The following is a 13,515-nucleotide window of genomic DNA, read 5'->3' on the forward strand; positions in this document are numbered from 1 at the left end:
TAACAAGACCTCAAATTATAATTAAGTATATGATGAAGGAGCCCCCAAACTCACTGCAGTTTTAGACCACGCTAAGAGTTTAAAGAATTCACTGGATTATCTATGTGCAAAGTTTCAGATTATTCTCATAAAACACTATGGATTAAAATAAGCTAAGGAAGAGATGTGGAGCAAACTTCTAAAGAATTTCAAAAGCAGAGATCTCCCCATTATCTTCCATTGGAGTCCCAGGTAGCTCAGTTTACCTGCATTAGCAAGATGCAGGGATGATAACCAACCCATTGACGTATTGACCCATTGACACATTGGGGATAGAGCTAGAGACATTCCCTTAGAGATATTAAGGTTGAATACATTCATGACTGACCTCAATAGTCAGCCCATTGAAAGATGAAGCTGCAACTTTGTGACTAAAAGCCCTTTGATCAATTGTCCTGTTAAATATTGTGTGGACCAGGACTTCCAATTCTACAATGTATCAGAAAGAACACACTACCTCCAGGTTTCAAAGGAAAATATCTACCTTTTTTCCTTTTTCTTTTTCTTTTTCTTTTTTTTTTTGAGTTGAGTAGAAGCTCCATTATGTTTCATAATTTTTGAGATGTAAATATGTTTGCACATTGTTTGATTCTTGAGAAACTACCTGTCTAATTCTAATCACTAATGTTTAGAAGGAGTTAATTTTTCACGTAAGTTGGGCACTGTTGTCCTTTTTACAGTTAAAGTCTTCCATTTAGTAATTGCCTTGTAGCTATCTCTTGAATGGTTGAATGGCTAGACTGTGTTTCTCTCCTTGAGTCTGTTTCTCCCTCATCCATCCATATTCTGAATGCCAATGCTAGGATTCTTTGCATATACAAGTAGCAATCCATCCATTACCTAAAAAGTACCTTGCTTGCTCTAGTTTGGAAGTTTCCCTTGCTTTAGGTGACACATCACATTCCCAGAACTCTAAAGACAAAAGGTCTCAGCTTCACATCCAGGGTTGCTATTTATACTAACAGATAACATGTACGAAGTACTTCCTATTACTAGAAGATAGCTATAAATCCTGACTTCACCTCATATTTCAGAATAATTTCTAATACTGCTTAAATTAAGGAATACATTTTCATCCCTGTGCAATTTTTCCCATTAAGACATTACAAAAGTTATGTAGGATTACCGTATTCATCCATAATATTTCAAGCCCATTTCCAAATCTAGTCCATCAAAGTGAAATGAACCACATATGTACTATTGCTTGATATCCTCTTCTTTATCATAACGCTCCCTCTATCTCCACTTTACAAATTGCATGTGATAAGACCACATGTATAGCAAAGTGGGTGTGTCAACGCTCAGAATTCAGTCGAAGAGAATTCAGCAACAGTTGCTTAGCCTTCCTCATTATAAGTTAATGGGTTGTGGTGAATGCCAACGATTGTCCTCAAATACCTGCTCTATAATCTTAGAGGCTAGATCTGCTCCCACTGAAGTGATGTCCAGTTCTTGGGAGTTCATCCCTGAGAAATCAAGAATCCTGTTAATTTTAGAGTTGAATATAAATTCACAGATGCAATTCACAGAGGAGTCTTAAGTAATTTCTTTAAAAAGCGAAACATTTTCTGAAAAATTACAAATCAGAAATAACCCTGTATTTTTTTTCAAAAGCCAGTAGCAAAAAAATAACTTGTTCTTATTAGCAGTGATTCTTAGGGTGGAGACTTTTGACTACTTTTGTAGGAAATGTTTTTAAAAATCAGACATACAGCATGTTTGCTTTTTGCTTACAATAAATGAATCATTTCCATTGAGCATTTTACAGGTTAGAAATAATTCATTAATAGTCTCACAGCAAATCAAGGTGTGCACCAAGGATTTTCTCAAAAGAATGACCATGCATGTTCTATTAATTCTCTAGGTTTTGGATTAGACATCTTAACCTACAAGGCTATTGAACATGCAATATTTTCTAAATTCAACCCCTTAAGACTTCAGTGATGAGACAGATTGCAAGTACTAAGAGCACAAATATTTGTGCCTAATCTATACGAGGATCATGAAACATCTGCTCAGTATAATGTGATGGGAGTCATGCCAAAAGCATCCTCATAGGCGAGGAAGTGTGCCAGAGGCAGGGCTGAGCCAATCACACTTTCACCTAGGAAACTTTCTTCAACCAAGATGCACAGGTTAAAACAAGGGAGTTAAGATTCAACAGTAACCTGGAAACCAAGTAGCTATTGTTACAGGTAAAACAAACAAAGAAACAAAAAAGAAGTGGTTTGTATCAATTATTCCTATTCTCTTAAGAATGTGTTGACACAAAAATTCTTTATATTCTCCTCCCTGTGTATTGCCTAGTAAACAATTAAAGGAAGAACTTTCATAATGTATGCAGTTGCTCTTTGGTGAGGTGTGCATCCACATCAGTGTCTCTGCTGAAGTAGAAGGCAGTGCTGTGGGTGGATATGCAAGGGAGATGGTATGAGTTACCATTACATGCTATTTTGAAAGGAATTACAATTTCGTTTAATGTTAACAAATTGCGTTTCGTCTTTCATTTCTCTTTGTTTGAATTCCAGGCACATTCAAAGCAATACTCCACCTCCACAGCCCCCAGTTCCACCATTAGGTTACGTGTCCGGAGCTTTGATTTCTGATTTGGAAACAGATGTTCCAGATGAGGATGCTGATGATGAAGAGGAACCGTTAGAAATTCCCAGGCCCCTCAGAGCACTAGACCAGACACCTGGGTCCAGTATGGACAATCTAGACAGCTCTGTCACAGGTAAGAAGACTAAGAGAATGAGGACACATGACCTATTTGCAACATCAAAATGCATCACAAACCAAATGCTTCCTTCCACTCCATCTATTTTTGTAACATTTTAAATATGATAATGTTAAACACCAAATTCAAAAAGGATTTAGAAATACTTTTGCTTTGCTGCTAAAATGATAAGGAAATTCATGAATTTTAAAAAGCTTTAAAGACATGAAGGAAAACTCAATTATATCCCACGCTTTCAAGAAAAGTTCACTCTGCTAGGGAACCAAGTCTGTTACATGAAAAAGCTTTACTTTTAGAAACGATATAATTTGTATATCGGGAGCAACATACAAAGTGAGTGAGATCTTAAAACGCTCCTTGATATTTTACCCTGTAAAATCATTCACTGGTGAAAATAAGCGAGTCTTCAGAAGGAGCCTCTCTTAGGTTACACACGGTATTATATTTTTGGAGTGGAAACATGCATAGTGAGATAAGCAGTACATTTATGCATTTCACATTGCTGAATATAATCACCAGTCCTCTGCCAAGAAGTGTAATTATTTTGACTGTTTATTGCTTAGGTTCCTTTTTTTTTTCTTGTTCATGAAGCAGACTTCCGTTGGTGCATGCCTAGGTTGACTTTAATAACTAAGCAACAGCCTATTCCCAAGGATTAAAAACTGTCCAAATGAATTCCCTTATATACACAAAGGAAGTAGCAAAAGACAAACTTCAGTCTTTCTATCCCATAGTTATCCACCTCTGGACTCATAAGCATGTCCCTTACTGGACAGGGAGGCCAGAGCCAGTACAAACTTAAATCTGGTTTGTGCATTCTCTTGGGTTATCTTAGACAAATCCACTCACTTTGATAATTCCTTTCCTCCCATGACATTTCTTATCAGAGTTTCCCTGATTCCATGTGTACTCTGAGAGTTCCCTAATCTCTACAATATTGGGGCTGCCTGCTTGATCTACAAGCACTGCTGGACCATGGTATACGACAGTGCAGAGGACCCATCAGAGCCTCTGCCTTCCTTTTGGTGATTCTCAGCATCTGAGACATGAATCTAATTTTCAGTGTTTCCTCTTACTTCGAGGCTGAGCTGATTATCAAGCTAATTAAGATTTTAAGACCATGGATATATTGCTATGATTGGAAACATAGATCCAGCTGAAGGTTACAGGGCAAAAGTTAAAACTTTTGCATTCAGTGAGAGCTGACTTATTAGTACACTATTATGTTAAGCCTCTTTGCCTGAATTTCTAGCATAATCTACTTTAGGGCAAAATTCTGAATATCTTTGCATATTTCACTAGTAATACCAAACTGTTTCCTATTAAGAATGCAATGAAAGTTCCAAGAAAAATGGCAAAAGTTGACTATATCCTCTGAAGTTCTATATTAAATATTGCAATCCCTAAGTCAATATATACCTCTCTAACTTAGCAGAATACTATGTTGCCCTTTTGCATGCTCAGCTGTTAAGAACTAGTTAGGGTATCTTATGCAATGGTAGTCAAGCAATGTGTACTTCTCCTCTAGCTAATTTCACATTTATGCTAAACAAAACCTGCATTGTTAAGAAATCAAACTTTCTTTTGATACTTATATTTATTGTTTAATCATTGTCATATGTTAAAAACAATTTTCAGGCCATGTAGGCTCACATGTTTTCCCTGAAAATGTATCTCCTTAGTGAAGTTGTACCTTACACTACAGTAGCTAAATAAGAACTTCCATTGTCTTGTCTTTCCTACTTCTAGAAACTCAGAGAACATTTAATCAAAGGTTTAATTTTCCTTCTAGTCTGTAATTCTCAACCTGCTGTGACCCTATAATATAGTTCTTCATGTTATGGTTCTTCATTGAACCATAAACTTGGTTCCAATTTTATTTCATAACTGTGATTTTGTTATTGTTATGAATTGTAGTATACATATGTGTGTTTTCTGATGGCCTTAGTTGACCCATGTAAAAGGGTCATTTGACTTTAAAGAGATTGAGGACTACTGATGTAGATCCTCTGTGTATGTGTGTGCGTGTGCGTGTGTGTGTATGTGTGTGTGTGTGTGTGTATGTTTATTATAGAGTTTTATATAAACATAATAGAATGAACTTATTACGTTGAGTCTAAGAGCATGAAATGTGTGTATATGTATATTAGATTAAAAGTGAACATGGAGAGTGTATGAATCATGTAGAGAGGACATGTATGTATGCACAGGAAGTGAGTGAATATATTGGGAGGTGTGAGCTCATTAGAAAGTGTGTGGGCATTTATATGGGAATGTGAGGACATAAATTCACGTGAGTGGACAAAACAAAGGAGGAACTATAGAAAGAATACGTGAACATATACAGGGAATGTATATGCGTTGATTAACTCGTGAGTTGGCAGAGAGGGTGCAGGAAGGGGCTGCGGATGTACATGTGTTTTGGGTATTTTCAGAAGTTCCTATATACATTAATCATGATGGCCCCTCTGCCCTTCGCACACCTAGATGGTGCACAGGCATACTTTCAGGCAAAACACCTATACACATAAACATACACAAACACACACACATACACACACACACACACACACACACAAGAACACACACACAACTAAATAAATGCAATTATTATAAAAACAGAACTCACTTTTGTGAAGAAATACATTTTCTCAGAATATGTTCAGAACAACTGAACGATCTGTGGGGCTCCTTAAATTCTGAAATGTATGTTCATTTAAGAAAATGTTCAGGAGAAGAAATTATTAATGGTTCTAAATTTCATGAGCTTAGTTTAAAAAAGTATATATTGACAAACAGTGCTTTATAAAATTATTGCCAAAAACAAAAATTTATTCTGTGTACTTACATGTACCAATGGGTTAGGAATTTAGATATTACTATTATTACTATTATTATTGTCATCATCATCGTTATTACTATTAATGGATTACTTTTTACACACCTTTTGCTTTCTTTTGGATACAAGTTCTTACTATATAATTGTCTTAGAACTTACTGTGTAGACCACTATGAGTTATGCAGGCTTTAATTAAAGGCAGGTACTATTACACCCAGCCTTGTTTTTCACATTTTAAAAGCATATCAAGGAAACAAGAAATAAACAAAAGGAAGGAAAGATGAAGAATCAAGAGAAAATATTCTCAGAGGAAGGAGGGAAAAAATGGAAAGCAAAAAACAAAAATAAAAACAAAAAAGAAAAAACAATTCAGGACTGAGGTTTCAAAGTCTAAAGTACTTAGGATCTGGCACTTTGCAGATGTGTCCTGCCCTCTGTTCTTAGGACTTACCCTAGGTTAGTTCACTTGATCTTCAAAACAATGGTTGCTGGTACTCTAATTTTATAGATGAAGAAATTTATCACAGAGGATTACAATATTGCAATTTCATCTATTTTGAATATATATGTGTATATATATTTACTACTTAATACGTTTTATATATTATGTATGAATATGTGCATGTACATATTATATATTAAGTGGTATAGATATATATGCACACATTTGTACACAAAAAGTATCAGTCTTATAACACAAAGTGACTATAATCCTAGCTCTAAAAATAACTAACATTTATATCTGGACTTGTATTTAATATGAAAACGATGGCTATCGCTTCTCGGCCTTTTGGCTAAGATCAAGTGAAAACGATGGCTACTTTCTTAGCATTAGGTTTTCTGTCTGTCTCTCTCTGTCTCTGTCTCTGTCTCTGCCTCTCTCTCTCTCTCTCTCTCTCTCTCTCTCTCTCTCTCTCTCCATATAAATATATTTGGAAAGTCCAAAAATATATTATTTTATTTCTAAAATGTCCACATAAAATTGTTTGGACACATTAATCGTTGATTAAAACCCTGAGAGGAGTTTTCAGATGTGACATTTATTTTCTGTACATCTAGTTCTACATTCAGCTACTATGAACTGTTGAAATTTAGCTGTCAGAATTTTTTAAAAATATATATATCATTTTTTTCACTTTTTGGTAATCTGTGCTTTTAAATTATCATAAGCATCTATTTGATTGTCATAAAGCACAAAAGTAGCTTTAGTGTTTCAGTGCACATCATGGCATGGGTTAGAAAGTAACCACTTCTAACTGAAAAGTCTCCACGTTCAAAACTAAGTTAGTAAGATTTCTACCTGAACAGCAATACACCATTGCAACGTAACGGAGAGACAGGATGTAGCATTTTATCTTCCCCGACATCATTCCAGATGTAATGATAATGCCATAAATGCATAAATAAAGCTCTAGAAGGTAGAATGGAGAGAGATAAGGAAAAGGGTGTCTGGAACATACAGCTGAGATTCTAACTGCCTTGGTGAGAAAATTGAGGTCAATAATGACTCTACTAAGTGGGCAAGAGGTTGTCTTGGATGTACGAAAACACATGAACATAGCGACTAAAATGGAATTCTGGAGCTATTTTCTTTTTAATTTTGGATAGTTTTTTTTTTCCTAGAACTCACTCAACAGATAGGTGGGAAGACACCCCACTTGGTTGTCTATTTGCTACACAGGCATTTAGAAAGTGATCCATTACATTTTTCACCTGAGGATTTCCCTCTGTTATAAAAATATTCAAATAAAATAATTTTAGCATGAATGGAAATTTCTGGTAAATGTCAAATCGCCGTAGGCTACTAAAGCAGCTTTAGGATCTTTAAGGCAAATTAGAAACCAAATGATGTTTATCTGAGTGAAACACATTAATGGATGTTATACAACCAGAGGAAAAAAACTTCTACTTGTTTGTTTTGCTTTTCCCATATGTTACATACATGTGCACCAGTGCATGCACATATACATGTATGCACACAAGTGTATACACACCCATACACACACACATATACACAAAGAGACAGAGACAGACAGAGAGAGAGAGAGAGAGAGAGAGAGAGAGAGAGAGAGAATGGGTAGATTTTTCGCTCATTCAAATATCTGGAGTATCAAAAGCGTTTTGCATATATTTCCCTTCTTGTTCTACAGCTAGAAAAGGTCAATATTTGGACTGGTTTAACCAAAGACTATTATAGCAAAAGATTTGACTTAGCAAGTAGGTAGGCAAGCAGTGGATTAAATATTGGCTCAAAACATGGGGGGCTGTAAGTTTTTGTAGCTCATAAAAATGGTAATGCAACAATTAGCAAGGTCATATTATAGAGCACAGACTTTACTCTAGCTTAATGGATCTAAGGATAAGCATTTATCAGCAAGGAAGGATTTAGCATAAATTGACATGTAAATGAATTGACGACTGATCATAAATTAATTTTAGTGCTGAAGATGTAATAGAGACACAGCAAGATGCCACTTTATCATGGCATTTTATGCTCCGTAACATTTAAGCAACTTAATGTCCTATGTGAGATTCTTCTTCATCAGCCTGAATTAATTTCAGATTTTTTTTCCTGGCCTTTCAGCGTTTTTAAGTTGAGGAATTTAGAAAGATTGAGGCTGTAAACACCAATAAATTGCTATGTGGCATAAATTCATTTTTCATTAAATGTTTAAATATGTATTGATTATGTTTGTGGCTATAATGTGTCAGAGGATTATGAATTGCTTGCAGTTTTGAGAGATTCTCCAGGCAAGTTGCTCTGACTTGGTGTTTTCTAAATTTCCACACCTGTGTTCATAGATGTGACAGAAATGGTTCCTATCAAAGTGATTTACTTTTTAATATAACAATTAATGCCTTCCTTATCTTCTAATCTCTCTCTCTCTCTCTCTCTCTGTGTGTGTGTGTGTGTGTGTATGTGTGTGTGTGTGTATGTGTGTGTGTATCCCTTCGCCGTTCGTAATTGTTTAAGTAACTATCTGGGTCTTTCTTAATGTTTAAATCTAAAGGAAGAAGGAAAGCAGTAACCACTGAAGGTCAAAACCTGTAGCTGACAAATACATTCTCAGAATTTCGTGGAAGGAATATTAACACACAGTGTGTTCTGTGGTGGTGAAATATGCCCAGACAGTTTGAAGCCATACCCATGTATATACATATTGTAGCTCTTAACCAGGGTCCAGTCTAGGGCTCGTCAGAGAAAAAGCAAAGATGGAAAAGTCTTATCTGTCTTTGCTTAGTGCTCTGTGCTTTGCATTGTCAAGGGGCAAAGACAACCAGCTGGCTTCCATAGGCTCTGTTTTGTGTCATCGGGCCTCTCAAGGTCTAATGAGATGGCATGGCCCTGGTGTCTCTTCAGCTGTGAAGTATCCTTTGCTCCTAAAGGAAATGCAACATAAACAATAAAAAATGGCAAGTCAGGATTCTCTGCTTTCTGACAAGTTTGGGAAGCCCGGTCTTTGTGCTCCTCAGCTCCTGATTCCCAGAGAAAGGGTAGAAATATGTCAAGGAAAAACTTTGTAGGGAAAACAGGAAACTTTTAAAGAACGTGTCAGAAAACATTAAGGATAGGTAGGAAGTCAGAACAAAGACGCCGGCTGTTTTTTTATTTTTATTTTCTTTCTTTCTTTGTTTCTTTGTTCTTTTCTTTCTTTCTTTCTTTCTTTCTTTCTTTCTTTCTTTCTTTCTTTCTTTCTTTCTTTCTTTCTTTCTTTCTTTTTCTTTCTTTTTTTTAGGGTATAGCAAACATAGCCATAGATATGACACAAAGGACTCACTATTGTGAAGAGATAAAGCAGGCTCTTTTGTGAGGAAAGAGAAAAGATGATTTTCCATTAGGACGCTGTCCAGAATGCCATTTCTATAGTGGGGATGCTGTGATATAGGACTATCCCCTCTGCATTGTACAGTATGTGACACTCCATTGTTGATACACTAGTTTGCCAGGGTGGAGCCTTGGAGCTGGCACAAACACAACACGTTTTTCCCCATCGGGTTGGGGGAAACATTAAAAGAACAAAATGTTAGACTGGATGTATTTATATGAGTGAGTGCGACAAGTTAGAGAATTAAAACAGGAAGTGCTTGGGACAGAATAAGTGCATGTCTATTATCACAGGAAATAGCCATCGGGAGGGACAGAAATGAGGACTGGAATGAACTGAGACTCCCTAAGCCCAGTCTCAGCTGAGGTTCGACAGTCTTTGGTGAGCCCTCACTGAACAGCTGGAGTTTTCCTTCTCCCCGGTGGCACAGGGCACAGAGCACTTGACTTGGTTTCTTCTCTCTTCATAGTGATCTTTAGCCCAGAGATGAATCTGTCTGAGGAAGCTCTGTTGATGGTGTTCTCTGTCTTAGCTCCCTTGCAGTGGTCTGTCAAGCAGTCTTGTTTGGAATGTAAAGACCGTGTCGTTGTGCTTTTTCAATTAGAGTCCAAACTGCCTCCTTCTGCTCCCCCGACTCTGTTTTAATATCTCAGATTATCATGCTCCTTTCCAATTCCATTCTCTCTGTCTTGAAAAGAAACGTGTCACTGAACCATTCACTAATATTTTAAGTACTTCAAACTCTTAACCACACTATTCTCTTGTAAGGATGAGGATAAAGCAAAAACTCTACCATATTTGATTTTTACCTATTTCTCAAAAATATATATTTGTGTTATTTAGAAAACCTAAAACACATTTCATAAGCACGTATGTTCTCATTTCTAAATATATTAGGATAAGCACTACTTGGTAGTTTATTGTATTATGAATTAATCATATAACAGCTTAAGTTAATATCATATTAATTATAGTAAATAGTTGGTTTAATCCCCATTGTGATTTTATATTGTTTTGTTTTTTTTTTAATGAAAACTGTTTTTGTAGAACCTGAAGAAAATGTTACTTGAAAGTATTTTATAAGGGAGCTTATTTACGCATAAAGTTGTATTTTTTCCCACTAACACCGTGTTTCATTTTGCAGAAAAATATACCTTATGCCCAATGATATTTTATATTAATTATTTTTAAAGGAACGTTTAGCATTCAAGAAACTTGAGTTATTAAACTAATTAAAAGTTAAAAAATATATAGTAACATTGTCATAAATAAAAATTAAGCAAAATGCAGTTTTATGTTCCATTTTGATTTGATATTGTTTAGTCATTTTATATATGAGTTTTTGTTGTTTTTATTAATAACTTTTAGTTTAAAATCTTGATATATTTGATGGAGTCTGAACTAACTTTAAAATATATTCACACTATATTTTGAACCAATTCCTTCTCTTTAAATATACTAAAAGGCTTTAGTCAGATTACTCTTTCTTGATGCACTGCAAGTTAACTATGAATAGCAATCCTTGTGGGGAAATGATCATGTGATAATTTAATCAATGTAAGAATTGCACCAGGTGATTTGTGTTTTGTCAATGAGATACAAACAAATACAGGCTTTAGATGGCCTTAGTTCTCTTCCTTACAATGTTGGAGACATAGATGATAGTGGAATAAAGAACTCACAATGAAACTGTAAACTAAACAGTGAGGAAATGAAATAGCCATCTTGGTCATTATGCACTGTGTTACAGCAGATGAGATATCTGATATATGCCACTTACTGGACCACTACATTTGTTTTTAGGTTCAATGGTAAATGGATGGGGCTCTGCATCTGATGAGGAGCGTAACTTTTCTAGTCATAGATCTAGTGTAGGTAGCTCCTCAGATGGCTCCATCTTTGCCAGCGGCAGCTTTGCACAAGCATTGGTGGCAGCAGCAGATAAAGCTGGTTTTAGGCTGGATGGAACCAGTCTTACGAGAACAGGTTGGTAGACTCCAAGTCAACACTCTTTGCATGAGAGAATCCTGTCCTTCAGACACTGACCTTTTCTTCTGTACTTTCTTCTCTGTGAATCTAACTGCAGACTTTTTAAAATATGCATGAAAATGGTTGGATGGATGCTCTCTTACCAAAACTCTCTTTTGATGCTAATATTTTGGGGTCAAAAATAGGCTCCTATTCACTACCTTGTATCTCTTCCATCCTTTTTTTCTTATGGCGCCGATGGTTAATTGCAGTGTGCTTCCTTTTCATATTACAAAAAACCAACCACAACAACAAAAGAAAACCCACACAACTAAGATGGCAATTAAACTTTCAGTAACTCACACATTGCAAAATCCTCACAAAATCAATAATGAACCTGGTGATTAAAATCATTCAGCTTTTATCCCCACTATCTTACTCTCTTGCATTTCATTCCTGCAGAAAGAGGGGCTTTCTAGGACTGCTTCCTCAGCATGGGGTGAATGGGTCTAAGACTATCTAACAGCTCATTTGGCTAATGGTTCTAATTGTTTGACTACAATTTTAATACAATAATTTACTATTTGTTTTAAAGGATGCTAACTAAAGATAGACCAAAGAAATTTGTGAGTTCAAAAAGATATCTTTATGTGCACTGCTCTTTAAAGTAAATTCATTTTGATTTCAAAGAGCAGTAAATAATTGCATAAAAGTCAAATTGCATTATTATTATCATGTGCATCTCATGCCACAGGATGGAGAAAGACATGTGGGATTAACTCTAGTAATTTACAAGTAAATGAGGGTTTTTGGTTTTTTGGGGGGAGGGAAAAACAACAGCTTTGGCATGATGTATATACCCTTATATTTGTATATATACTTCTTAGCTGCATATAATAGGAAGATAATGTACACATCTATAATGTCTCAACAAAATCAACTAATGAAGTATCAAATGCATGCTTCAATATTAGTGGCACTCAAATGGTAAAAAAAAAAGGACTTTGGACCTTTGCTATATGTTCAAGCTATAAAATTATGTATTGGATGTTGTCATAAGTTTCACCATCCTCATTTCTTTCTAACATGCATTAGAAACCTGGTTATTTGAATTTTCTTGCCTCCTAAGGCATAAGTCAGAATCTTTATGTTGCCTGAGTATTTTTTGTGGCATTTACTATAGGCAAAGAAGGGAGATGGTTCAAGGGAGCTAATAAATTAGGGAGCATAAGTGCACCAGCAGCATGTATGCTGAACGCTAATAAAGCACTAAGCAATATCAAGTCACACTGAGTCAGGAAAGTGTAACTACATGTGATAATTTTGTATGAGGTGAAAATATACACAATAAATATTTGAGAATAAATATGTGCACATAAACCAGTCCTCTCTTACAATAATAAACTTAGTATGAAAATAATTCATTATAGAAAATGGATTACCTGACCCTTTTCCCAGAATAAAATCCATGCACATAGTCTCAACTATCAGAAAGAAAAGATCATATTTCATTTTTAAAATGTAGAAGTCTGTTAGGATAATATTGCTCAGAAAACATATATCACATTTTGGATTATACACTGAGACGATAACCTGCTATCGACTACACTGATCTTAACCCTGCTGAAAGTTAGAGTTCATTGAGTATGAACACTAAGTGGTTCATAAATAAAGTCAGTTTTATTTATGCATCTCGGCAGACCATTTGTGAAGGAAAAAAAGGAAAAGAGAAAAGAAAAAGATAAAAAGAAAAAATGAAACTAAAACCAATACCAAAAACAAACCACAAAAAATTACCTTTTTCTTATTTTGAAAAGCAAATGTGGCATGCCTTTATATAGATTTATGAAAGAATTACCAAGATTGTCAAGACTAAATAAAACCAAGATTAAGCAATGGGAAGCTTTTGGTTGGTGGATTTATTTCAGGTTTAGTCTCAGTCTCATTTGCTTCAAATGTGTTTTTTGCTGGATGGGGGTCTTCTTCGCTTATTAAAAACTGGGTGAATTTTTTGCAGCAGGTCATGCATTCTGTGCTGACATGCAGCAGGATTTTGTATCTTCACATTGCATCTGTGGGTACATTTACCAGGTAGTCTAGGAAGA

General features: G+C 35.5%; 1 protein-coding gene across 5 annotated transcripts in view; it reads left to right on the forward strand.

The window, feature by feature from the left end:
* The window catches only part of Robo2 (roundabout guidance receptor 2), a 506,393-nt gene that overhangs the window by 481,391 nt on the left and 11,487 nt on the right, over window positions 1-13,515 (forward strand). For 3 of the 5 annotated variants that reach the window (XM_052158221.1, XM_052158224.1, XM_052158223.1), the window contains exon 24: window positions 2,568-2,773. In XM_052158221.1, coding sequence (XP_052014181.1) covers window positions 2,568-2,773 — 206 coding nt within the window. Of the gene's footprint in view, window positions 1-2,567; window positions 2,774-11,245; window positions 11,429-13,515 lie in introns of all 5 variants that reach the window. The other 2 variants (XM_052158220.1, XM_052158222.1) reach the window with 1 other exon arrangement.

This window comes from Apodemus sylvaticus, chromosome 15 (genome assembly GCF_947179515.1).
Source record: "Apodemus sylvaticus chromosome 15, mApoSyl1.1, whole genome shotgun sequence".
NCBI classification, from domain to species: Eukaryota; Metazoa; Chordata; class Mammalia; order Rodentia; family Muridae; genus Apodemus; species Apodemus sylvaticus.